The sequence below is a fragment of the Orcinus orca genome, chromosome 11 (genome assembly GCF_937001465.1).
Source record: "Orcinus orca chromosome 11, mOrcOrc1.1, whole genome shotgun sequence".
Lineage (NCBI taxonomy): Eukaryota > Metazoa > Chordata > Mammalia > Artiodactyla > Delphinidae > Orcinus > Orcinus orca.
The window spans coordinates 4,980,568-5,007,612 of NC_064569.1; the positions used below are offsets into that span (position 1 = coordinate 4,980,568).

The window sequence follows — 27,045 nt, forward strand, 5'->3', positions numbered from 1 at the left end:
AGTCCAGATTGGGCGGAACAGATGTAAAAAAAAAAAAGTAATTTCAGTTTAATAAAAGAGCTATAACAGCTGTCTAAAGAGGTGTGGGTGAGGTCAAGGAACATTTCTAAGTGGAAGTGATGTTTGAGCCACGTCCGTTCTCAGTTGGGCAGGTGCTTCCCACCGGGACGGAGCTGGTGGTGAGGAAGAGACATCACAATGAAATAGGCATTGTCACGTGATGCTCCTATTTCAAATCTGTTCTGCTGGGTCCAACATGACACTTAACTTGTTAAGGAGCAATTATGATCATGATTATTGTTGAAGAACACCTTTCTGAGGCTGGAAAGAAACTCTTAGTCACTGAGGAGAATCTCAGATTTTAGTTGGGATTGATAGTTTACAAACTCATTATTATTTGTGTGTCTATTTTAGAATGCCTTTAGATGATAAGCTCTACCAGAGAGACCTAGAAGTCGCACTGGCTTTATCAGTGAAGGAACTTCCAGCCGTCACCATTGATGTGGAGGAGTCTCAAGATAAAAGTAACTTTATTTTCGATAATTGTCTTTAAAACCTTCTTATTGCTTTTGCCATCATTTCGTTGGATGAGCCTTTACAGAGGGAAGAATGTAGTTTTAAAACTTTGGACTGAAAAAGGAGCAATTTGCAGAGGGTGCCGTTGGATTCAGTTGTTTATTCAGTTGCGTAAATCTCATCCACACATAGATGCCTCTCTGCCTAACACTCAGCTCCAACTGGAGGACGTGGGCCGTGACCCTGCATGTCCAAAGCGCATCTTTATGTGCAGTGAGAAGTTAATTTCATGATCAAGTAAATTGACCTCAACATCCGAGCAATCCACCTGCTTTCTCTCCAAATCCAGATTAGTTAAACATGATCTAATGGTGGTCATTTTTATTACTTACAGAGGCTAAAGGTACTAATTTGGTTAGCAAGCTCAGTAGACTTGACAGATTTATGACTGCTGGCTTTATCTGTGGGTTTTTCTCCGTGGATTTTTCTGGCAATTGGTCAGCAGATGACAACATTGATATTCTGGAGAAGCAGAAATCATTATTCCCGGAGATGACATTAAAATTGCTCAGTCGCTTTTTGGATTAAACTGCTTTGGCCTAACTTCTTTTATCTTGGAGGATAGTTTTAGCCCATTTGCTTATTTAGGGGTATAGATGTTTAAGTCAGTAGTGCCTCCTGTTTGAAAATAAGTGAGATAGTGTTGATTAGGGGGCCCTTTTAGTAATCTGGAGTCAAAGAAACTGAAAAAGAGAATTGTCATGTATCTAAAACTGAGAAAATGAAAATCTCTTTCCTGTAAGAGATCGTGGCATTGTATAGCAAGGTTTCCTTGGAAGTACCACTTCTCCGAGAGTAATAGTACCAATCATCATGACTTAAAGTTCTCTTAAAATACTCTAGATCATTTTAAAGTTGTGATAATGATTGAAGAGTCTTTACATTAGTAAAAGCACAGATCTGCCTACACAAAAAGGATAGTTAATATTCGTCCACTGTTTCCTTTGTGCTGGGCACCACAATAAGCAATTTCCACATTCAGTCAACATTTAATTCCCCACAGTAGCCTCATTTAATCCCCACACTGTTTTTTTTTGGTTTTTGGGTTTTTTTGGCTGCGTTGGGTCTTCGTGGCTGTGCCTGGGCTTTCTCTAGTTGCGGCGAGCGGGAGCTGCTCTTCCTTGCGGTGCACGGGCTTCTCACTGCAGTGGCTTCTCTCGTTGCGGAGCACGGTCTCTAGGCACACGGGCTTCAGCAGTTGTGGCACACGGGCTCAGTAGTTGTGGCTCGTGGACTCTAGAGCACAGGCTCCACGGCACGTGGGATCTTCCCAGACCAGGGCTCGAACCCATGTCCCCTGCATTGGCAGGCGGATTCTCAACCACTGCGCCACCAGGGAAGCCCCCCAGACTGTTTTTATCTCCACATTATAGATGAGGAAATTAGGTTTTGTAGAGGATAAGCAACTTTCCCCTGGTATATTGCCGATTTAAGAGCCTGAATTTGAACTTAAGTCTGATTAAAGTTTGTGTGATTTCAGAACCAAAACTTCTAACCATATGTTAGCCTCGCCAAGTAAAGTCACTGTGCTAGTTTGAGCCTGGATCAGCGGTCCCCAACCTTTTTGGTTCCAGGGACCGGTTTTGTGGAAAGCAGTTTTTCCACGGGGGGGAGGGGGGAGAATGGTTCAGGCCGTAATGCGATTGATGGGCAGGGATAGGGAGCGGCTGTAAATACAGATGCAGCTTCGCTCACTCGCCGCTCCCCTCCTGCTGTGCGGCCCAGTTCCTAACAGGCTGCGGACCGGCACCAGTCCACGGCCCAGGGATCACTTATCTGTATCTGTATCTAAATGGTATTAGATTTTAGCGCTTATCTTCCTATTTCTAGACATTGGTTGATTAGGGTGCTTTCTTCTTCCTTATATTTAGACATTGACAAACATGGCAATAGTGAAACAGAAGCAATGAGTAAGTCTCCTCATATCTCCAATTGCAGTGTAGCCAGTGATTATTTAGGTAAGTTTTTGATATTAATAATATTTTTTCCATTGACATTTTCTAACTCTTATTTAAATTCCTGAAACTGTAACTAGAACCAAGGTCTTCACATTTGTGAAGGTTCTCTTCACCCCTTCTCCTTTGTTTCTTTCTGTTTTAGTTTTCCTCTCTTTTAACTGCAGACCCAGCTTCTTCCCTGGTGGAGGGTCACGACTACCCATGGCTTCTAGTTGACATCAGTTGAACACTGAAGAAAGGGGCTCTATCTTCCCAGCTCCAGTTTGAAAATTCTTGGGGAAAGACTCTTTCAGTGTGGGCCTTGGACTTTTGCTTAACTCAGACTGTTGCCAGGAGACTGATGTATTATGATTGACCCAGACTGGGCTGTGTGGTCTGTCACTAGAAGCACAGGAAGGACAAAGCTGGGCAAATAACAAGAGCAGGTGTAATAGACGTCTACTCCACAGTTCTTTAAATGTTACCTGGCACAAAAAGTTTCGTTGATTTTTTTTTTTATCCTGAAGATCTGGATAAGATCACTGAGGAGGATGTTTCCCAGGGTCCTCAGCGGAGAAGAAAAGCGGCATCCCAAGCCGTGGTCCAGCAGAGGAAGATGCTTTTGGAAAACAGCGACGGCGACGGTGCCGATGACTCCGAACCAGACTTTGCAACTGGTAGGTTATGTCCTAACTCAGAATTAACCCTATGGAGAGTCAGTAGAAGTTCTTGGAGACCATGAACGTACGCAAAGCACTGCTAAACGTTTGGTGTGTGCAAACTTGAGTAATACCCAGGACAGTTCAATTCAGCTATGGCATTTGGGGGAAAAGCTTTATCTAGAGGTGACCTTTAAGCCGTGCCTTGAAAAATGAGTAGCATTTAGGGGTGAAATAGCACTTCTGACTGATAGAAGGGCATAAACAAGAGAACAGGCAAGTGCACATACAAGAGCTCAGTGGCGCTGGAGGTTCCTCAAAAAACTAAAACTAGGACCACCTCAGGATCCAGCAGTTCCACTCCTGAGTATTTATCCAAAGAAAACAAAAGCACTAATTAGAAAAGATATCTGCACCCGCATGGGCACTGCAGCATTATTCACAATAGCCAAGATGAGACAGCAACCTAAGTGCCCGTCAGTAGATGAAGGAATAAAGAGGATGTGGTATATGCGTGTGTCCACACACACACACAGTGACTATTACTCAGCCATAGAAAACATGCCATTTGCAGCAACATGGGTGGACCTAGAGGGCATTGTGCTAAGTGAAATAAGTCACAGAAAGACAAAAACTATATGATTTCACTTATATGTGGAACCTAAGAGACAAAACAAATGACCAGACAACAAAAGAGAAACAGAACAAACAGGTGGTTGCCTGAGGGGAGGAGGGTGAGGAGAGGAAAGAAATAGTTGAGGGAGATTAAGAGGGACAGACATCCAGTTGCAAATTAAATGAGTCATGGAATGTACAGTGTGGGGAATATACTCAATAATTATGTAATATCTTTGTGTAGTGACAGATGGTAACGAGCTTATCGTGGTGATCATTTTGAAGTGTATAGAAATAGCGAATCACTGTGTTGTGTACCAGGAGCTAGCACAGTGTTTTAGGCCAATTATACTTCACAAACAAACAAATTCATGGAAAAAGAGATCAGGTTTGTGGTTACCAGAGGCAGGTGTTGGGGGAGGGGGAATGGGATGGAGGCAGTCAGTAAGTACACACGTGCAGCTATAAGATAAATAAGCACTAGGGCTATAACGTACAACAGGACGAAGATGATGAGCACAGCTGTGTGTTACATGTGAAAGTTAAGAGAGTAAATCCTAAGAGTTCTCATCACAAGAAAAACAATTTTTTCAATTTCTTTAATCTTGTGTCTGTGAGATGATGGAGGTTCACCAAACTTCTTGTGATAGTCACTTCACGATGTACATAAGTCACATCGTTATGTTATACACCTTAAACTTACACAGTGCTGCATGTCAGTTATATCTCAGTAAAGCTGGAAGAAACGAGAAAAAGACGTAGAAACACAGACACACAGAGTTCAGTGAGGTTTGCAGGGAAGGGAGAATGTGGTGGAGGTTGGAGAGGCCGCCTGGCGCCAGATCGTGAAGGGTCTCCAGCCTGCTTTACCTTAAATGGAAGGACAGACATGTTCCCCGATACACTCAGTGTACTTCAGGGAGCAATACTACCAGTTTATTTCCATCTGCCCTGAGCCAGGAATGACTCACTCTGCCATCCCCTCAGAGCTGGTTGTTTATCATACTTGAATGTGCTGCTGGATTCATTTCAGACAACCTGAGTTATCTGGGACAGGGTCCCTTCTTTAAGTGACATTTCAGAGTTTTCCTCCTGCACTGGCTCACCCTAGATGAGAAGAGAAAGGAACTTCTGTGACCTTCAGTGGGGAAAGAAAAGTGAAAGTGGAGAGAATCAAGGCTTTTCTTAAGGACATCTAAAGATACCCCAAATCTATAACCTGAGTGTCTGGACCTTCCAGATTTCCCAGTATGAGATGCTAATGACTTGGGATTCTGGGAGCTCCATTTCCCCACCTCCAGTTTATTTAAATAGCATGATAGCCCGCTCCTACAGTTACCCTCTCAAGCCAAGAAAAGAACACATGAGATACTGTAACTGTTGGGGTTATAGGAAACTGTATCCTCCTAGATTCTATAGTCTGAAATTTTGGAGAAACTTCTCCACTGCTTGCCCTCCCTGAACCTAGATCCTCTTGGGAATCCAGAAATAATTATTTGATTTTGCAAGGTACTATATATAGCGGCCTTCATGTGATCTGCTGGCCTTATATGGTGAATTCTGTATAACACGGTAACTATTATGTGAATACATGGGTTGATTATCTGTTTTTAAAATTTTATTTGTGTGGGAAGAATGATAGAATAAGGACATCACAATTTGAAGATTGTAGTGACATTGTTGATTTAGACAAAGATCATCAATAGAAGGCTGGCGAGGATCATTACAATGGAGAATTCAGGCCGGCGTCAGCTGAACCAACCAGGAGTGGGGCAGCCATACATTCTGTGCTTTCTGATATGACTGACATAATATGGAGAACAGAGCATCACCTATGATGTGTATTCTTGCCCCCAAAAGTAATAATAATAATAATGTGAGCTTGATTCTCATTGAGCCTTGAGAAAATTCCAGCTCACAGGAAACGCAGGAGTAAGTGAAATGACACCATGAGGAAGAAAACAGACCAATCCAGAATGTAGGACATTCCATAGGACAACTGACCCTTTTGCTTCAACATGTCAAAGGCATGGGGGAAAAAGGGATGGGATATTGCCCTATATTAAAAGTGATTAATATGGGCTGGATAGAAGATGATTCCAAGAAACTATTGTTGATATCGTTAGATATGATAATAATGTGTTTTTTATAAGTCCATGTTTTTTAGAGATGCATTCTGAAGTATGTAGAAATGTAATAATGCAGTACCTTGGGTTTATTTTTATATACTCTGAGAAGGAAAGGGAAGAGAAGATAGATAGATGAAACAAATGTTGCAAAATATTGATGATTATCTACTGTAGAGTATGTTTGAAATTTTTCATATATATATTTTTTTTTACATAAAATATATTATTCCATATAGATAGGTAGATACTATATAGGGTGGGTATGACAGTGGTTATCTCTGAGTGAGGAGATTTGGGCGTGGGCTTTCTTCTTCCTTAATACTTTTTTGGTATGGTCGGCATTTTCTACAGTAAGCATGTACAGCATTTCTAATAATGTATAAAAAAGTGTAAAAAGGATTTTTATGAATATAGGGCTAATCCTTATTTACACTTAATTTTCAGAGTTTAGTATTTATAGGACATGATTTTCTGATCCTCTCTTCCCCCGAAAAATAGAAGAATCCTTGCTTAACTCTCGAGTATTCTCTATGCTTTTTTCCAGAAGCTGTAGTAGCTACTTAATACATTCCATCACTGGCTTGTATCATCCCATGCAGAATAGAAAGGAGTTTGTGGGAAATCAGAGGTGTGTCCCAGGTGAAATCATACACAGGATTGTCAGTTAAGGTGGTTATGGTACGGTCAGTCTCTTCTCAATTCCCAGTGGGTTTCTGTTCAGGCATGTTGAAGTTGGTGTGATTAAGGAAAGGCATACGGTTATTATTACCATCAAGGGTATCGTTTTGGAAGAGCAGCTAATGTTATACCCAACCATTCTTCTCAAAAGTTGCTGAGTTAAACTGGTAAAATCAGAAGTAAGGATTACTGATGGGAAATTAATGATAATAGCAATAGCAAGCAATGCTCTTCTGTTCGCTATATGCCAGATGTTATTCTTTACCTATATTAACTCACTTAATCTGCACAACAACCCTGTGATGCAGGTTTTAGGGTTCTCCCTATTTTATACATAGGAAACTGAGGCACGGTGAAGTTAGGGACCTGTCTCAGGTCACACGACATGTCAGCGGAGGGGCCAGGATCCAGACCCAGGCACCATGCATTGTTTTGCCCCTGGAAACAGCATAGCACAAAGGGGCACAAGAATCTGGTGCAGAAGATGAAGTCGAGGCACGAGAAGCCTCACCATTTTTTTTTTTTTTTTTTTGGCCACGCCAAGCACCATACGGGATCTTAGATCTTAGTTCCCCAGCCAGGGATTGAACTCCCTGCAGTGGAAGCGTGGAGTCCTAACCACTGGACCGCCAGGGAAGTCCTAGAAGCCTCACTTTTTAGAACTTTTTAGAGATGAGGTATGTAATCTTCTGTTTCAGGTGAGGATTCTGAGGACGATTCTGATTTTAGTGAGAGTGAAGATGATGAAAGTTTCACTGTGAGAAAAAGTAAAGTTAAAGAAATTAAAAAGAAAGAAGTGAAAGGGAAATCTCCAGTTGAAAAGAAAGAGAAGAAATCCAAACGGCATGATGTGGGTAAGAGCAGCCCCCACACGCCACTTCATATGTGCTCGCTTACTCACCGTGCTTCTCTCACCTTTGCCTGTAGTCTCCTTAACCTTTCGCCAGCGTTCGTTTCTTGTTAAGATCCGTGGAAGAGAGCAGGCTGGGGTGGGGAAGGCAGAAGGGCAGACAGGGGCACTGACCCCCCCCAACCCTTCCAACACGGACTGTTTGTCCCCCTTCATGCTGGGCCTCCCTCTGAGTGGCTCCTGTCACCTGCATTTCACAGCGACGGAACTGAGGCTCCGAGGGGTTAGACCGTGTGTTGGAATTCTTGTAGCTGGTAAGCGAGGGGCTAGAATCTGCACCCAGGCTTGTCCATTCAGAGCGTAAATCTGTCCATTAGACCACATTTTCTCCACACGATTAAACGGGGAAATGGCGTGATTCTCATTTTCTGCTGTTGCACATGACTCGGTCTTTGAGTCGAGGACACTTTTGTCGTGTGTTTAGGGCCCTGTGTTTCTTCAGAATGAATTCAGTTAGGAGAAACCAGTTTTACAATAAAACTTTCGGAATTTGTGAAGACTTGAACGTGGAATATTTGTTTCTTGCATAAAAGAAGTTAGGATATTTTTGAGTTCATAATATACATTAGATTATTGTAAAATATAACTTCCTTTAACCTGCTTTGTTTTACTTACTGATAGATATTTTTATGTCTTGGTTGTGTAATATATGTACTGTTTGAAACTAAACTTTCCATTATTCAGACCCGATTCATTAAGGGTGGGCGTCACTCTCACCTTAAATAGCATGGTGCTGAGTACGTAACTAAGAAATGAGAACTAAGTACTGATTGAGTCGCATTCCTCCCGCCACTGTATTCTCAATTAGCCAGGTTTTAATTGGTGTTTTTTTGCAATTGGCAAATTCATCTGGTTTCCAGAAATTAGATTTTAAATGTAGGGGTTTTTAGAGATGAAGCTGTGTATTAGTTTCCAATTGCTGCTGTAAAAATTTATCACAAATTTAGTGGCTTAAATCAACACAAATTTATTACTTTACTGTTCTTCAGGTCATAGGTTCAAAATTTTCCTCACTCAGCTAAAATCAAGCTGCTGGCAGAGCTGTGTTCCTCTGTGGAAGTTCAAGGGGAGAAGAACCCCCTTTCCTGCCTTTTCTAGCTTCTAGAGGCCGCCTGCTGTCTGACGGGTGGTCCACTTCTCCCTTCAGAGCCATCACATAACTCTCTCATTCTCCTACTTCTCACTTGCACTTATAAGCACCCTTGTGAGTACACTGGGGCCATCGGATAATTCAGGATAATCTCCCCATCTCCAGATCCTTAATTTAGTCACACCTGCTAAGTCCCTTTGCTATGTAAGGTAACATGTGCACACATTCTGGGAATTAGGAGACAGGTCTCTTTAAGGGACCGCCTACCACAAACTGATATGAAAAAGTCATTGACAATAGGAAAAAAACCTAACATGAATATATTTCATATTTTCTTCAGGTGTTTGTTTATGCTTGCTCACCAAAACATTCTAAAAACTAACGATAAAATTTCAGTTTCCAGGTTGGAGTTTGCCGCTTAAAGTCTTCCATATACCCTGGAGCAAGTTGCTTCCCGAGAAAATTTCCTATGTAATATTAGAAGTAAAGTTTAACAGCTAAATAAGGAGATTAAGAATTTGGAAAGATGGATTATATTTCTAGTCCCGCTAATAATGTACTGATAACCTCTAAGCGTCTCTGACCTGGCAGGTGTTATAATTTTTCCCTGAATAGAGAAAATTGCAAGAGCTATGGTGTCCAATATGGTAGCCACTAACCAAAGTAGCTCTAGCATATTTAAATTAATTAAAATTAGATAAAATTTAAAAGTCAGTTCCTTGGTTTTGCTAACCACATTTCAAGTGCTCACTAACTGTATGTGGCTTGTGGCTACCGTATTGGACAGCACGAAATAAAGAACGTTCCCATCACGGCGGAAAAGTCTGTGGGATGGGGCTGACCTAGAGAATGTAGATGTTAACGTTAAGAAGAGTGTATAGTGAAAATGTTCATATGCACATGCACGTAGATGCCACTTAGGTATCTCGAAGCAAACATTATCTGAAAGTGAATTTGTATTCTGCTTCTCCTCCCTCCATCAAAAACAAACCAACAAAAAACCCAAACCCACTCCCATTCTGTGTTCATTCTCTGGGTAAATGGCGGCATCAGATGGTGTGTTCCTGACAGGAACTTGCCAATCATGATGATTCCCTCATCTCCAGCACGCCTCCCCCTTCTGATTACTAAAGCCGTCCACTCTGCTGTTTTCCCTCCTTTCTCCCCCTTAGTTCAGGCCCTGATCCCCTCTCGCCTGGGTTACCGTAGAGCCGTCGAGGTGGTCTGCTTTTACACCGCCCTCGGCAAGATGCTTCTAGATGTAGGTTCCCTGCCCCGTGACCACCTCTAGAGTCTGTCATCTCTCACCACGTTGCACTGTACGCGTCTCTGTACTTGTCTGCCCTTTCTACTAGAGTCTAGTGATTGGACCGTAAATTCCTAGAGCCTAATAAAATGTCTCACTGACATATTCCGATGAGACACTATTGTGTGGTGATTACAAGTGTGGACTCTGGACTCAGACACTTACTAGCTCTCATACTACAGGCAGATTGTTTAACCTCTCTGTTTCCTTAACTGACAGTATGGATAGTCAGTTCTGTATCGGAGTTGCTCTACGGGTTAGAGGTAATGTATATGATATGCTTACCATACTTCCTAGCATGTAATGCTCATAAAAGATGGCTATTCTTAGACTCTCAATAAATGTTGATGAATGAGTTTTTCAAATTTATGATTCTGCTTCTTTAATTCTTATAAGCTTATGTAACTTGATAATTTTCACACATACATGCTAGACTTTATCTTCCTCCGTGACCCCTTTTTTATGTATATTTTTCAAATAAGTGACTTCAGTAGATTCTGCTCCTGCTGCTGTCAAGTCAGAATCTTGGCCCTCACCGAAAAAGGTTTCTCCTTCTTCAGAGGCTACTAGGAAGCCGTTACAAATACGAAGTCCTCCAGCTGAAAGCAAGAGACCTAAGTGGGTCCCACCAGGTACAGTATATTTATTTACTGCTCAAGGGCAGGGGCTTGGAAAATTACCACGAGTAGATTTGTTTTTTCTTAGTTGTAAATGTTACATATGAGCACTTGCTCATATTATTTTTTTTAATTTATTTAAAAAATTTTTTTTGGCTGTGTTGGGTCTTTGTTGCTGTGCACGGGCTTTCTCTAGTTGCGGCGAGTGGGGGCTACTCTTCGTTGCGGTGCGCAGACTTCTCATCGTGGTGGCTTCTCTTTGCAGAGTGTGGGCTCTAGGCACGTGGGCTTCAGTAGTTGCAGCATGTGGGCTCAGTAGCTGTGGCTCGCAGGTTCTAGAGCGCAGGCTCAGTAGTTGTGGCACACGGGCTTAGCCGCTCTGCGGCATGTGGGATCTTCCCAGACCAGGGCTCGACCCTGTGTCTCCTGCATTGGCAGGCGGATTCTAAACCACTGTGCCACCAGGAAAGTTCCGGAAGATTAGTTATTGAAATAATGAAGCTCTGTCAGTTCAAGGATAATCCTTAGTGTATTTCTTATGAGAATAATTAGTGATTCCGCAACAAAAGAATTTTAAAAGTATTGATATAATGACTGTAGAAATTTGAAGGTAGCATAAGCAAAAAGATAAAAAAGAAATAATGGATTGATGGGTAAAGAGTCACGTCATAAAACATGAAGTGCTTATTAATTCATTGTGGGGAAGGGCCGGGCAGGTGACAGAGGTGAGGGAATTGGGCCTGGGGAGGAAGCGTGAGTGAGTGGGCGTTGCTGCCCTCGAGAGCGCGAGCCCTCTGGAAGGAAGCCGCCGTTCCTTTGCTCCACCTGGCTGTTAACATGCAGGATTATGGATCTCGGATTTCCATGTCTGAGTTTTTCAAGAGAAGCCAGAAGTACAGATTTTAGTGTGAAATCTCCTAGTTCTTAAAAGCAGACTTTTTAAAACACCATGTGGACCAAACAGTATATCTGAGAGCAGGATTTGACCCTCAGGTTGCCAGCTAGCCTCCTGTCTTATACGAATGTGAGAAGACCAGCAAGATTCCAATGGGAAAATGAGCCAAGGACATAACATACCACTGACCCCAAGAAGTACAACTAGAAACCAATATGAAAAGAATTGCAGCCTCGCTGGTAATCACGGAAATGTAAATTAAAATAATAAAATACTGTTTTATACCTCTCAAACTAGAAAATAATAAAGCTGTATCAACCAGTGCACTCTGGGTTGTGGGGTAGCAGGTATAATTATTTATTATAAATTTATAATCCCTTTACAAGACAGCTTGACAGGAGCCATAAAAATAAATCGGCCTTTTGACTTAGGAACTAATCTTGGGAATTTATCCTTAAAAAGAATTCAAAAGAAGGAAGAGTAGTAAGTGGTCAGTACTAAGTGATTTCTTTATAGCCATTTATAGAAAAGTGGTGAAAACTAGAAACAACCCAGAAGTTTGTTGTAGGAATTTGATCAATATGTGGCACGTATGTGCAACTAAGAATGATAAATCAGATGGCTGGAAACATGGCAATGTTCATAAAACCTTTGTATGGAAAAAGTACACACACACTTGTACTTTTTACGGCTAAAATCATGACCAGCTACGAACATACATGTGGATAAATTCTGAAATTTAATACTTGTTGGAAATGATTGCTGTATTAGAGTGGTAGCATAAATGAAACTAGTATAAATAAAGAAAAATGGTATTTGTCATATTTAAACTTATGTGATATTTGAAAAAATAGATTCTGTAAGGAGTACTTGTAAAAGTTGCAGAATTTTGTAAAAATGCATTAGATTTTGCTACTACTTTAGAAATTATAATTCCATTCATTTCTTTATGTCTTTACAATCAGTGTTCTTTGCTCCCAACTTTCCTATTTAGCTTTCACATTTAAAGTTTCGGTGTCATTACCTTGGCCTCTGAGGATGTTTGAAAATATGCAATGCTACATATTTTCTGCTCTTTAGTACTTCCCATTCTTTTGATCTAATATGTAACTTGATAGAACCTGCATAGCAGAATAACGCTTAACTCCTTTTTTTGCCTCTTCTGTTTTATAAACTGACCTTTGTTACGAGATTTCTGACGTTCTCAGCACCAGGTGATCTGTCTTTTTGCAGCGGTGTCTGGAAGCAGCAGCCGTAGCCCACTGGCCAGAGTGTCTGTGAAGTCTCCAACTCAGAGTCTCCGCCTTGGCTTGTCCCGATTAGCACGAGTTAAACCTTTGCATCCAAATGCTGCTAGTAGCTGAGTGTAGTGGCAAGAAAATGTTTGATCAAGAAGATCTCACTTTTATAAGCATGTTTATATTTGTGTTTATATCTAAGGAGGGTGTTGTAACATAAATGAATCCTTTAAAGTTGTATAAATGATCTCTACCTGTTTTGTGATTGTTCTCTGAAAAGCTATCTGAGACTTCAGTAAGAGGTTTGTTTATAAGAATTATCTTGGAATGTCATCCCCTTCTGAAGAGCATATTCTCTTTCCCTTATATGTATATAATAAGTCACTGTCATTACGTGGCTATCAGTTTGACATGGAGGATGTCCCCGTTACATGTTGTTCTTTCCTAGTAACATGCCCGATGCTTCTTTCTGGCTTTGTCTAGTTTATGGCACCTGAAATTTAACTGTGCACAGTTTATCTGGCAAAAGGAAAATTCCCATTTCTCCCAGGAGACATTTCTGAAATCTTGTAAGTTACTTAACCTGCATTGTCAGTTTTGTTGCAATGATGTTTCATATTTTAGCCAAATGTTTTTATATTGAGAATTCAGAATAATTTTCCATATTAAAACAGTTGATCGGCTTCCCTGGTGGCGCAGTGGTTGAGAGTCCGCCTGCCGATGCAGGGGACACGGGTTCGTGCCCCAGTCTGGGAGGATCCCACATGCCGCGGAGCGGCTGGACCCGTGAGCCATGGCCACTGAGCCTGCGCGTCCGGAGCCTGTGCTCCGCAACGGGAGAGGCCCCAGCAGTGAGAGGCCCGCGTACCGCAAAAGAAAAAAAAAAACAAAAAAACCCAAAACAGTTGCTATACTATAGCGTATGTCTCCTACTTCGAAGTAGATGGTTAGATAGCAAATAGAATTTTGTGACATTTTATGAAGCCCTCATTGTCAAAACTTTTAATAAAAGTGAAAAAGTTGTGATATGCACTTTTCCTTGATGCTAATGCATCCATCTGTCTCTGTCTACATTTCATGATAAAATGAGTGCTTTGCAAAAAAAGTTAGCCTTTTTGTTGTAAATATAAAGGGAAGAGCTGTTTCTTAAAGTCGTCACTTTTACATTAAGCCCGTGCTCTAGAGGGTGGCTGTCAAGTACTTGTCACCCCTATTGTATTAGATAGTACAGCCCTTTCGGAAGCTTACATCCTAATTCACTGTGAGTAAAAATAGTGATACTTTATGGTGAGAACTTCAACCAAACCAAATTTCAATTTTTAATAAAAATACTTTGAATCATGTTAACCATTAAAAAATACATAATACTTAGCTCAGTTATTCTTGGTTAATGAAATATCTGTGTTAATGTGAAGATAAGTATTTAGAATTGTGATTAAAGTGATGATTTTATGTAGGAATTATGATCCTACTGCTATTATATATATTTTTTCTTATCGAGTATATATTTTCTACTGTCTTACACCCCCTTACCTACCCCGCCCCACCCCTTCTTGGAAACATGTTTCCCAGGGACACGGTATTGAGGTACTCTGTGTGCGGCAGTTTAACAATAAACGTTTATTAAGAGCCTACCCTGTGTTAGTACTAATATCATTAATTAGTCATCTGGACGAGCTTGATGAACCTGTTTTCTCTATGCTATTGATATTAGTACTTTCCACTGAAAATTACCTTAATGTGCGTCAAGACTGGCCTTGCAGAAAGCACTCATGACCTTTCTGTTGCCAAACCCAGGGTGCACTTTCTCACCGTATCTTATAGACCCTATTCATTATACCCTGCTTAGTACATTTTATTTCTGGGCGCGTATGACACCATTCTTTTGTACTTTTCTCCCTGCCTCCCTGCCTCTCTTCATTGTTTGTGGCTTGCTAATCTTTTGTGTCACCTACACCCACAGCTCTCACTACCATACCATATTCTGTGAGATTCCATTCTTTTCCCCCCTGGTCCTTTTTTCTTTCAAAGCTTGGGCAACTTCAAGTTCAATGGTCACCAGTGTGACGGTGACTGCCAAGTCAGGATCTTTAAGCCCAGACCTTGCTCCTGACACAGACCACTTGATCATTTGATGTAAGTCATCACTGAATCAATAATGTCTCCCCCTCCCCAGGAGTTTTCCCTCCTATATTTTCTGTTAGTAAATAGCATCACCGTCAGTCAGCTGAGGTGCCTCAGGCACTTGCACCCTTCACATCCGTTCAGCAAGCTCTAGTCCATTTCCTGCGTTTCTCAAAACTGCTCTCTCCTTCCACTTGCTGCCTTTACTCTGACTACTAACTGGCGTCCTTGCCTTGACTGGTAACCTACTCGGGCCTACCCATCAAGCCACTCTAGCCAGAGGGAGTTTCCTAAAATAAAATCTGAGCCCGAACACCCCTCTGCTTAAAATCCACACACATACCCCTTAGCCTGTTTAGTTCACAAGCTATTTCGAATCAGGCTGGCCCCTGTCCGCTTCTTCAACCTTGTCGCGTGCTGCCCACGTTCACCTTTGACCCCCCCGCCACACCACACTGGGTGCTAGTACCCATGGCTCCAGGTCTTCAGATGGTTCTTATTTGCCTTTTTTCCATTGCTAATTTCTACTCGTCCTTGAAGACTGAAAATCAACTTGGCTCCTTAAAAAAATTTTATTTGAATGTCTGTTTCCTCCATGGACCAGACTGTATATTCCTCCAGGTGATGCTGCTGTCATTCAACTATTTAGTTTTCCTGCTTTTACCATGTTAACAAATTGAAGGATAAAAACCATATGATAATCTCAATAGATGCAGAAAAATCTTTCAACAAAATTCAACACCCATTTATGCTAAACTCTCCAGAAAGGCATAGAGGGAACTTACCTCAATATAATAAAGGCCATATATGACAAACCCACAGCCAACATCGTTCTCAATGGTGGAAAACTGAAACCATTTCCACTAAGATCAGGAACAAGACAAGGCTGCCCATTCTCACCACTATTATTCAACATAGTTTTGGAAGTTTTAGCCAGAGCGATCAGAGATGAAAAAGAAATAAATTCAAATCGGAAAAGAAGGAGTAAAACTGTCACTGTTTGCAGATGACATGATACTATACATAGAGAATCCTAAAGATGCTACCAGAAAACTACTAGAGCTAAACAATAAATTTGGTAGAATAGCAGGACGCAAAATTAATGCACAGAAATCTCTTGCAATCCTATACACTAATGATGAAAAATCTGAAAGAGAAATTAAGGAAACACTCCCATTTACCATTGCAACAAAAAAAATAAAATACCTAGGAATAAACCTACCTAAGGAGACAAAAGGCCTGTATGCAGAAAACTATAAGACACTGATGAAAGAAATTAAAGATGATACAAACAGATGGAGAGATATACCATGTTCTTGGATTGGAAGAATCAACATTGTGAAAATGACTATACTACCCAAAGCAACCTACAGATTCAATGCAAGCTCTACCAAACTATCAATGGCATTTTTCACAGAACTAGAACAAAAAATTTCACAATTTGTGTGGAAACACAACGGACCCCGAATAGCCAAAGCAATCTTGAGAAAGAAAAATGGAGCTGGAAGATTCAGGCTCCTGGACTTCAGACCATACTACAAAGCTACAGTAATCAAGACAGTATGGTACTGGCACAAAAACAGAATTATAGATCAATGGAACAGGATAAAAAGCCCAGAGATAAACCCACGCACACATGGTCACCTTATTTTTGATAAAGGAGGCAAGAATATACAATGGAGAAAAGACAGCCTCTTCAATAAGTGGTGCTGGGAAAACTGGACAGCTACATGTAAAAGAAGGAAATTAGAACACTCCCTAACACCATACACAAAAATAAACTCAAAATGGATTAAAGACCTAAATATAAAGGCCAAACACTATAAAACTCTTAGAGGAAAACATAGGCAGAACACTCTTGACATAAACTACAGCAAGATCCTTTTTGACCCGCCTCCTAGAGAAATGGAAACAAAAATAAACAAATGAGACCTAATGAAACTTAGAAGTTTTTGCACAGCAAAGGAAACCATAAACAAGACAAAAATACAACCCTCAGAATGGGAGAAAATATTTGCAAACGAAGCAACTGACAAATGATTAATCTCCAAAATATACAAGCAGCTCATGCAGCTCAGTATCAAAAACACAAACAACCCAATCCAAAAATGGGCAGAAGACCTAAATAGACATTTCTCTTTCCTTTTGTTTGTTCACTTGTTTTTTAGATTCCACATGTAAGTGAAATCATACTGTATTTGTCTTCCTCTGTCATTAAATTCATTTAAAAAATCTTTCCTGTATATTCGTACTTTGATTGCAAAGTGCCTCATGTCCATTTTGGAAACAGACAGGGTACAAAGTCATTTTTATTAAATCTTTGTTTTAAATCACTAAAAATTATTACATCCTTACTGTACCCAAGTCAAACAACAGAGAAGTGACTACAAAAATCCCTTGCCCTGCCCCCATCTAGGTAACCAGTTAACAGCATTTGCAAATACCTGTAATGTCCCATTTCTCCAACCTCAGTTTCCTCCTCTGTAAAATCTAGACTGCCTGCAATACTAAATATCCTCTGTACATCCTCGTCTGCTGAGATTTTGTTGAACTTTTCTTTCTATACTTTATGTAACACAATGCACATAATATATGGAATATACATTTTTACATTATGCATTTTCCACGCTTCTTTTTCAACTTTCATACACGTCTTCCCTTGCCAAATCGCAGTACTTCAGAGAGCGTCTACCCCAGATTAATCAGACAATTTGAAAACTTAGCTTTATATTCGTCTTATGTTTTCTTTTTTGAAAGCTTGCCTGACAAATTCACTTCTCTAGAACAATGCCTACTTTAGAGTTCTTTATCAGTAACGTGAGGCTAACAGCCCCTCATGATAATCAGGTTGCTCTGGGGATGTGATGAGATTAGATGTGGGATGGGACTCATAAGTGCTGACCATTTGTACTTCCTTCTCCCTGCAAAGCCCGGAGAGTGAAAAGAAGTCGGGGGTAGGGGGGGTTCTTAATTAATTATCGTCCACCCCCGCCTGAGCAGGTATGTGGAGCCGCGTGCTCTGGAGAGGAGATTTCCACGTGAGGTTTCTCTTTCTTTCCCCTGCAGTCTACACCTACATCCAAAGCCGGTTCTACCGATCCCCAGAGGTGATCCTGGGCCATCCCTACAACATAGCCCTTGATATGTGGAGCCTGGGCTGCATCATGGCCGAGCTGTACACGGGCTACCCCCCTGTTCCCTGGGGAGAACGAGGTGGAGCAGCTAGCCTGCATCATGGAGGTGAGGCGGACCCGGCTGCCTTCCAACCGATGCCCTCGGGAGGGGTAACTTCCGCTCTCAGACTCCAGGCTGCATCGGACTCGCTCTAGGGCAATGGCCTGCATCTGTTTACGGGACAGGGTTGGATGTTTTGAAATTATGTACACTTTTGAGTCGACATCTAACGTTTTTATCATAAATGTAAGTAACTGCAAAGGATGTAACTGCCAGCATATTGTGAATAGTGACATTTAAAATAAAACTGTTATACTGGTCTTTCAGATATATTCCAAAGAATCTAAAAACCAGGCTGACATGACACCCATTGAAATCTGTGCACTGTTCAGTTGTTACTTACCATCTTAACTTTCTGGGAAGAATATCATGCAATGAAAAGGCTTTACCAAGACTCTCACATGGTTATTCATTATACCTGCTCTTCTTTTACCTAAAGGCATCTTGTTACACCAAATTAGATGGGAGAAAATAATCCTAAAAATTGGAAATTTCACATTTTAGGGTTTCCCCAGGGAGCAAAGACGTATCTAATTCCTCTCTCTCTCAACCTATCTATCCATTCATCCCAAATCCCCATTTTCTAGATTGTCTTAAAGTTAAAGGTTGGTTGGGGAGACACATGCATCCTTGGGAATTAATGTAGAGATTCATCTTATGGTTGAAACTGATAATAAAGTATTCCACTAATTTAGTTAGCAGGAGCTATAAATGATAGCTATGGTGGGATGAACACTGCCCTGGAAATCAGTAAACCCGGAGGCTGGTCCTCCTCTTTGGCAAGTCACTTCCCTGGTCTGGATGTCTGTAAAATGAGGGGACCAGAGTCCATGGCTTCTAAGGTTGATGATGGACGATTCAGTGAAGCATCCCTGAGCCAATCCTCCAATTTTCTCCTCCAGTGGAGGGCATGGGATCTGGGTGGAGGTTCCTACTGCCCCTGAACTGCAGCTTCCTCCTGACCTCAGTCAGCGCGGCTCAGGAACAGGAGGGCAGGGTCAAGAAGGGACAACCTGGGAACCTGGCTGCAAGGACAGGGGCCCAGAGCTGAGGGGGACACCTGTCGTTTCTCTCTTCTGTGTGCACCCCTCTAGGTGGCAGTGGGGAAAGGTGACCAAGCAGGTGTTACCCTTGTCTTTTCAGAAGATACTTTGTCATATCGTGGTCTGATGCCCATCTGGTGATCTCCATCTCCTTTTCCTTTCCTCCCTTCCCATGCTCTGAGCTGGGATGTGTCACTCCTTAATTCAGGGGTGGTCCGCAGCTGCACGGGTTTACTTGCTTGGACAGTGTGATCTGCCTGCTATCACGAGTGGCCTGTCTAGTAGGTGCTGATGTCTGTTTAGAATAATGTGGGTGGTGTCAGTGCTCGGGGTACTGAAACGGCCCTGGATCAGGAGTCAAGTCTCAGGCTCTGGACCTGCTCTGCCACTGGCTTGAGGTTATCGCTTCATATCCTGGGTCCTTATCTGTAGAAGACAACGTTTAGCTGAAGTCACACCCAGTTCTAACAGTCTTGGAATGTGTGACTCCAGAGGAGGGAATCCACTGCTTTGTCCTTGTTGAAGGTGCTGGGCTTGCCACCGACCCACTTCATCCAGACGGCCTCCAGGAGACAGACGTTCTTTGGTGAGTCCCAGGTCTGACTCTCTTTTTCCTGTTGTAGCTGATGAGGTTTCCCAGCCCCGGAAGACACCTTCCATGCCCTACACCCCATATGATGCTCTTCCTCTGGCCACACCCCAAAAGGCAGGCTGTGCTTAGAGGTTTCTTTCAGAAAAGTAAAAAGATGCTGAGCCGTGGTACCAGGGGCATGATGGAGATGGGTGGGGCAGTCACTGGGAGCGAGGGCTCGGCAGTGAAAATGCACAGGTGCCGAGAATGACCAGGTTCCTTCTCAGAAGGCCTACCAGCAGATCTTGAAACTCCAAAAGATTAGAACTCTACCCTCTCCTAACAGTTCTCCCCACCTCCCCTGGCAGCTTGCCTGCCCGCGCGCACTACGCACCGTGAAGGAAATCAAAGAGCAGAAGCGTCTTTGCAAGAACAGTGGAAAATTCCATTGCTACAGTTTATCATTAATGGAGCCTTATTCTTTCCTGCTGAAATTCTCCTAATCCCCCAGTCCCTCACTATTCCAGATTCATTGCAACTTTGGTATAAAATGGGTAAGCAAGGGCTGTCAGCTATGGCTTGTCAGTTTTGTATAGGACATCTGCCTAATTGCTGGAATGAAGCTTCATCCACAGTCTCCATGCTGCACCCCCCCATCCCAGTTCCCAGACCCTGGATTTTATGATCCTCTGTCTTTCGAGCCAAGCTGTGCTGTACAGGACGGACCGGGGGATCAATGAAGTCCAACTCGGGCCGGGCTTCTGAGCCACTGTGAACCAGAAGATGAAGCCAGTCCCAGATCTAAAATCCCTTTGCTAAGGGATTCCTGTGTACAAAAAGCCGTAGTGGCCCTAATGTCAGCCAAGTGGAGTGAAGCCAGATGTGAGGAACGAGGGCTCCACAGACGGGCTCCCTGCCATCCGGAACGACATTGTCGTCAGCTTAGTTCACAGGCTCACACTGTCGTTCCCAGCCCTCCTGCCTCTTATTTTCACCCAACGGTGGCCTCAAAACGGGTAGACAAATCACATAATTTCTCTCCACATCTTGTCCCATCAAGAGGAAAGTCAAAAAACACCACCCTGGGGGACCCTCCTGGACAAAAGTGTTTCAGTCATGTTGATGGGCAGTCGGTATTTATTGGTTCAGCCACCTGGGGGTTAAAATGTAGTCTATTTCTGTACCAGTTGGTTAAAAAGCCACAGCCCTGAGCCCACGATCCAGAAACTAAAATTTTAAGGTCTGGCAAGAAAAGGTCCTCCAGGATCCCCCTCCAATGCCAAGACTGTCGTCCACTCGGATTGGTCAGTCCCATACCAGAGCAGAGCATCTGGCCGACTCGCTGGTATAACTTATGCATGGGGCAATGGAACTGGTCTCTTGACCCCAGATGTCCTTTTCCCATCCACCACTTTTAATTCAGCCTTTTGGATTTCAAAGGACTTAGGGAAAGACAAGTAGGAGCATTGGTGTTCCCTCCTGCTAGACAAAGGCAATGTGGGAAGAGTCACATCTCCAGCCTATAACCCTGAACTCAAGAGATTGTACTTGGGGGAATCAAAAGGAAGGGAATATAGGCATTTTGGTAAGAGGGTACCAAAGACAGACACATGTCCATTTCATAGAGTACCCGATTTTTACCATCAGCACTAAGCTTCCGAATGTGATTTTGGTAGCAAAAGCACACATCTTCCCTTCCTGCGTAAGAAAGGACGTTATTGGGAGCTGCATCCTCATCCGTGTTTCCCAAATTTTATTTGATTATAAGAATCATTTGGGTTCTTGGGGAAAATGCTGATTCCTAGGATCCTCCTATGGTATAGTGTGTTTGAGGTGGGACTCAGAAGTCTGTATGTTTTTTACAGCAGCTTATGATGAGGCGAGTTTGGAAACACTATATCCACTTAAGTTCTTGGCTCTCCCTTCCCCAGGTTTGGGCTGCCAACAGGTCCTCAGCCCCCAGCCACTCCTAGTTAATACCCTTAATTAAGAGGAAAGTTGTTTCTTCAAAGGTAGCAAGATACGTAGGTGCTCCAGACAGCAAGAGGAGGTGGGGAGAATAAGGAGATATTGGGGAAGGTCAGAGAGGTAGGAAAAACTTGTACAAGAAAAGCAATTACATAAAGATGACTGCAGGAGCTATGTTATTTGTAAGCCCGTGAATCTAATTCTTCTTTGACCAAAGACAATATAGGATAAGGTGGGAGCCCTGGTGCCACAGTCAAAAAGGAGTTCACAGGACCTATGCCCTATGCAGTACCCCCAGCCCATTTTTTTCTATATAAACACACAGATACCCATGTGTGTATATACACACATACACACATTCATGGGCTCTTACAGGAATTCAGTAAGAGCAGGTGTCCTGTTGGACGCCCTGCAAATTGTATTGATTGCAAAAGTAATTAGAAGCATTTCATTATGTACCTTCCAGGATGTCCATTGTATGAACCCCGAGTTTTTGTGAGAATTTCATGGAATGTGTCCATTTTGCATGTGTGTATATACATATCTGCCCTTTTACATGTATATTTACAAGGTGTGAGCATACATGGTCACCTTTCTGAACATGCTCACCACGACCTAGATGTCCAAACGAATGGTCTTGCCTTCAAGGCATTGCACTGTGTTCTCAGGCCACCTTTGGACCTGTCTTCAGGGGTCTGTTTTCAGCAATGACAGAAGATACATTTGGTGAGGGCTTTAATCCGTGGAAATGGCTGAAGAAAATCATTCCAAGTAGTGTCTTAAGCCACCACCAAGTTTGATCATTCCAGTTATGGACAAAATTTTGACACGACTAAAAATAAGAAATGAGGTTAACTTGCTTGTGTGGCTTGTACGTGAGCTCTGAAAGTCAATCCTTCTCCTAAAATGACTTTCCTGTTATTCCCCATGGGTGTCCCAAATTCTCACGTTTTGGGGTGAGGGAGGATCAAGGGCATAGAAAAGCCAAGAATGGACAACATGCTTTTTGTTCGCAGCGGACCGTTTCTGTCACTTCAGATTTACTTTACTATTATCATCGTCATCATCATCATCATCACTATTATTTTACGTTGGTTAATGTTAAACCATTAAAATCATTTGATTGATTCCAGGAGGAGGAGGTGGTGGCTCAGAACATGCCGAGTAGTAGGAAGTTATTTGTAAAAGTAAATTGTATTCATTGGGTAATGTACATGTGGTTATTTTAAACTAAGACTGCGGGTGTGTTTGTCTGTGTGTGAGGGGGCGGGAGAGCTGCAGAGACCACTCCCAGAAGCAGCAAGGTTGAGTGAACAGCTGTGATGTGACCAATGCATATTCACACCTGGAACTAAACACATAATGTTGTATCTCTAAAGATTCCAAAGGTTTTCCTAAAAATATAACCAACAAAAGGGGAAAAAAAGATACCCGGATTCCAAGGATCTCACCATGGTGCTGAAAACCTACGACACCGGTTTCCTGGACTTTCTGAGAAAGTGTTTGGTGTGAGTTTTGTCAGGGTGTCTTTGCTTCTGGGTTTCCTCTTAAACACTGTACTTTCCCACACGTTTGCTGGTGAAAGTCTGGGGCTGGGAGGCAGTCATGGGACATAATAAACACGGACCATAGATCTTTAGGGTCTACGAGATGCTTTCCTATCTGTTGCCTCATCAGACTGCTGTCTCCACTGTCCATCCTGTGTGGTCAGTGGGACAGACGACCTGATGTTTTGAGACGTGGAGCCTGAGGCTCGAGAGATTAAGTGACTTGCCCTGGATTACACAGCGTGTGGGTCGAGCTTGCTTCCTTCTTGCCCTGACTGCCTGGAAGCAAGGTTGTAGGCAAGTCCTCCGTGTTTTCTGTTTCATGGACTGAAGCCCAGGTCTTCAGAGAGTCTGTTGTATCAGTAACTATTTGCATACATGCCCAGTACAAGCTGGTTTCAGGCCCCTTCCCACCCATTCCCCTAGGATTTAGAATCTAAATCCTCTCATATTAGGGAACTAGGGAAAGGGTGATCTATAAACCATTTATTATGTACAGCTTTTTAGAATCTATAGGCATATTTTGAATCTTAGAAAGTAGGCTCTGTACTTCACCCGTCATAGTATTGATAAAAAAAAAACCCCAATAGTCCATAAAGTACCTTAGAACTGTACCTAGATTAGAAGGTATTTAGAAAATACTAGCTGTTGTCACCAATTTTAAAGAGGTTATGCAAGTCTGTCTCCACTGAGTGGCAAATAAATTAGCCACGTGATATTGGACAAGTCATCGTCTCTCTGGGCTTCAGTTTCCTTTTCTGTAGAGTGGGGTATTCCTAAGGTCTCTTCCAGCTGTATTAGTCCTATAATTGTTTAGTAGTTTTAGAAGACCATATCTTTATGTTCTCTCATTCCTTCAGTGGGATGAAGTAGTTTTAGCAAAATACTACTCTTCTGGCATTTGTGCATCTGGAGTTTAGGTACTAGCTCAGAAAATAAACCACCAGGGCCTGCCGAAAGTTTTCCCATCTGCGGAGTCATGCTACCCATCTGAAAAATGGAGACAGAGAAGGATCCTGTACCCCATCATGACCCCCACTCCACCCCAGCCTCTTGCTGAGGCGATAGAATGAATGGCCATTAACTCGTAACAGAAACTCAGTACTGAGACAGAGGTGGGTAATCCAGAAACTCAGAGCCAGGAATGAAATTATTCTCCTTTTTAGTGCAAAGGGCTGGTTGCTCACACCTTGTAAGAGGCAGTCATGCTGTCAGGGCCTGTTGTTTTATTACTTCGTATTTGGCTAATTAGCAAGTCTTTGAGAGACTAAAAGTTTTGGGTCAGATTTAATAGGGATAAAGGTAAAGTTCTGTGTCTAGATTTTATAGGCTAACTCTAGGAGTTCAGGAGAGGTGAGATGTAGCTTAACAGCAGTTCATTGGACAAAGAACTGGGAACTTGAGTTGTTTAGACCTCGATGAGTCTGAAATATTAATGCCATCTCCTCGCAGTTAGTAGCTATTCCCAGCATGATGGACACCAGTTAGATAACAGCTGAGATTTCCTATCTAGGAAGGAACTGATCATGTCATATGATCAATAACTAGTAGTCATGTAAATGTTTTCAGATAGTTGAAGGGTTGTGACATAAAAGATGGATTAGTTGTCTCATTCTGTATGATGCTAATGGGTAGAATTTAAGACCGGGTCAAAGTTACTAAGCTAAAAGTTCCTGAGAAGTGAATCTTGGCTCAATCAAAATGAACAACTTTTAAAGAATTGGAGTTTTTTAAAGCTGGAATAGCTAGTTCTGTGAGTTAGTGCCATGTTACTAAAATTACTCAAGAAAGGCAAGATGATTCCATGGTGGGTCAAGTGTATTTTGTCAAGTGTATCTTGTTACTGCATTAGCAGTTTGGATTATCTCCAAGTCCCCTCATGATCTTAATATTCTAGTGTTCTATAATGTTCTTTGTGATATACTTGGAGGTCCAAATTCCATAGTTTGGGAATCACAATTAAGCATCTCTTCATTTTGATGTTCTTAGTTTACTAAACCCTAAATCCCACTGGTTTCGATTTTCTCTAATATTTCTTGTAACGGAATTTGGGCTGTGAGATATTCCTCGGCTTGTCATACACATTTTCTACAAAGATCATTTCCAATAGTTGCCTCCAGGTACTTTAAAATTATATGTCATGAGCTCTGTTCTATGGTATCTTTGAGTTTTAACATAGCTTAAATGGGTTCTTTAAAAATGAACCATTTTTATATCTTATTTAGGTTCTTTGAAAATATTTCATTATTAAAAAGGGAAATAAAACCCTAACCAATGCTGGGCTTTGTTGGTGTGTAGCTGGGAGCCTTCTCTTCGCGTGACCCCTGACCAGGCCCTCAGGCATGCTTGGATTCATGAGCCGCGGAACCTCAAAGCACAGCCCAGGCTTCAGACCTTGAGGAAAGCCAGTCTCTGTTTCCCTTCTGAGGCCAGGAAGGGCAAGGTTCAAGGGCAACATCACTTGGGCAAACAAGGAACAGTCCCTCAAATAGCCAGTCCTATTTCCATAATCCAGGGGGTCAGCCGTCTCTGGAGGATTGCCTGCCAATTTCTCTGAGCTCAACCTTGGTTAATTATTCTGGCTTCATCACTACTGGCCTGACACTTCGTAATTTGGGGATTTTCCTCTTTCAGGAAACTTGGTTGTGGCTGGGTTCTCCTCTTTTTTTGCCCTCTCATCATTAGGAATTTCTGTGTTTCTCCTATCTCCAATTCCTATTCCCCTCCTTTCCTTTTCTTTCCATGCGTCCTCCTCTGCAAGCCCTATAATTACCTTTTGAATTTTGATCAGATTATGGAATTACGCAAGGATCTTTTATATGCAATATAGCCTCATGGTTATGTACTCGGTCACTGGAGTCAGGCTGCCTGGGATAAAGTCTGGCCCTACCACTTACCAGCTGTGGGCCCTTGGGCAATTTACTTAACCTCTTTGTGCTGCAGTTTCTCCATTTATGAGAATGAGAATAATGCCTATTCTCTCTGGTTGCAGGAAGGATCAAAGGAACCAGTAAGTGTAAAGGGCTTAGAATAATGCCTGGCACACAGAATGTGCTTTACAAATGACTTGTTTTTGTATCATTACAACCAGATGTCCCCCAAATGACTTACAGCCTAATGGACAGTTAGAATGTAATTCATATTTGAACACTTACTTGTTCCTGCTCTCTCCTCTTTGGCAGAGATGATCCTTCAAATAGAGACTAAAGACAAAATCAACGAAGGCGCCACTAAACAGGGTCAGAACTCAGGTAGTCAGCAGGGCTCTGTCCAGCACACAGCTGAAGTCCAGCTGCCTCATTTAGCAGAAGCTTCCGGAAAGCCCGAGGCAGTTGTTGGGCCAGCGGAGTCCAAGGCCTCCACAGGACAACAAAACAAAAACTGCTCCCCCGAGAACACAAACATTTTACCACCTATTGTGTGACCTGAGAGGAGGGTGTGTCCTGTTCCTTTCCACCAGTGATTTGTATTAGAGACAGCACTTCTATTGTACAATACTTAAGACTGTTGTTTTTTAATGCATAAAGGTTTAAAAAAAACCCCTCTATTCACATGGCCTATTGGCATGATTCCTATGATGAGGGATTGGAAAGGATGTCCTTGCACCCATGCTCCTTCCTTATGCCCTCAATCAAATACAACAACGGGTGCGTGTGTGGGGAGATGGGGTGGGGAGAGGGTTAAGTACTCAGTGTTACAGCATCACTGAGAGGACGCTAAATAATAAAAAAACACTTTTTTCCTCTTGCCCAAGACAGTCAGGATTCTGGTTTGAAAATGACAGAAGCTGAGTTCCAACTAGTTTAAAGGACATTTATCGGTTTATGTGACTGGGGAATCTGGAGGGCTAAGTGTAGATACAGCAAGATCTAGGAGTTCAGACAAGATCATGGAGCTCAGACTCCCTC

The 27,045-nt window shown here is 42.2% G+C and overlaps 2 protein-coding genes across 4 annotated transcripts in view; both read left to right on the plus strand.

Moving 5' to 3' along the window:
* The window catches only part of RAD51AP1 (RAD51 associated protein 1), a 28,611-nt gene extending 11,603 nt beyond the window's left edge, over positions 1–17,008 (plus strand). The window contains exons 4-9 of one of the 3 annotated variants that reach the window (XM_049693864.1): positions 415–524; positions 2,448–2,534; positions 3,041–3,190; positions 7,293–7,448; positions 10,383–10,532; positions 15,379–17,008. In XM_049693864.1, coding sequence (XP_049549821.1) covers positions 415–524; positions 2,448–2,534; positions 3,041–3,190; positions 7,293–7,448; positions 10,383–10,532; positions 15,379–15,446 — 721 coding nt within the window. In that variant the 3' untranslated portion in view covers positions 15,447–17,008. The other 2 variants (XM_049693865.1, XM_049693863.1) reach the window with 2 other exon arrangements.
* Positions 17,009–17,840: 832 nt separating this feature from the next.
* DYRK4 (dual specificity tyrosine phosphorylation regulated kinase 4) lies at positions 17,841–26,561 on the plus strand. The gene is given in 7 exon segments (XM_049693867.1): positions 17,841–17,962; positions 17,964–18,014; positions 19,577–19,637; positions 22,970–22,999; positions 23,002–23,098; positions 25,436–25,616; positions 26,322–26,561. Coding segments are annotated over 7 exon segments (705 nt in total). The 5' UTR covers positions 17,841–17,917.
* Positions 26,562–27,045: the final 484 nt, after the last annotated feature.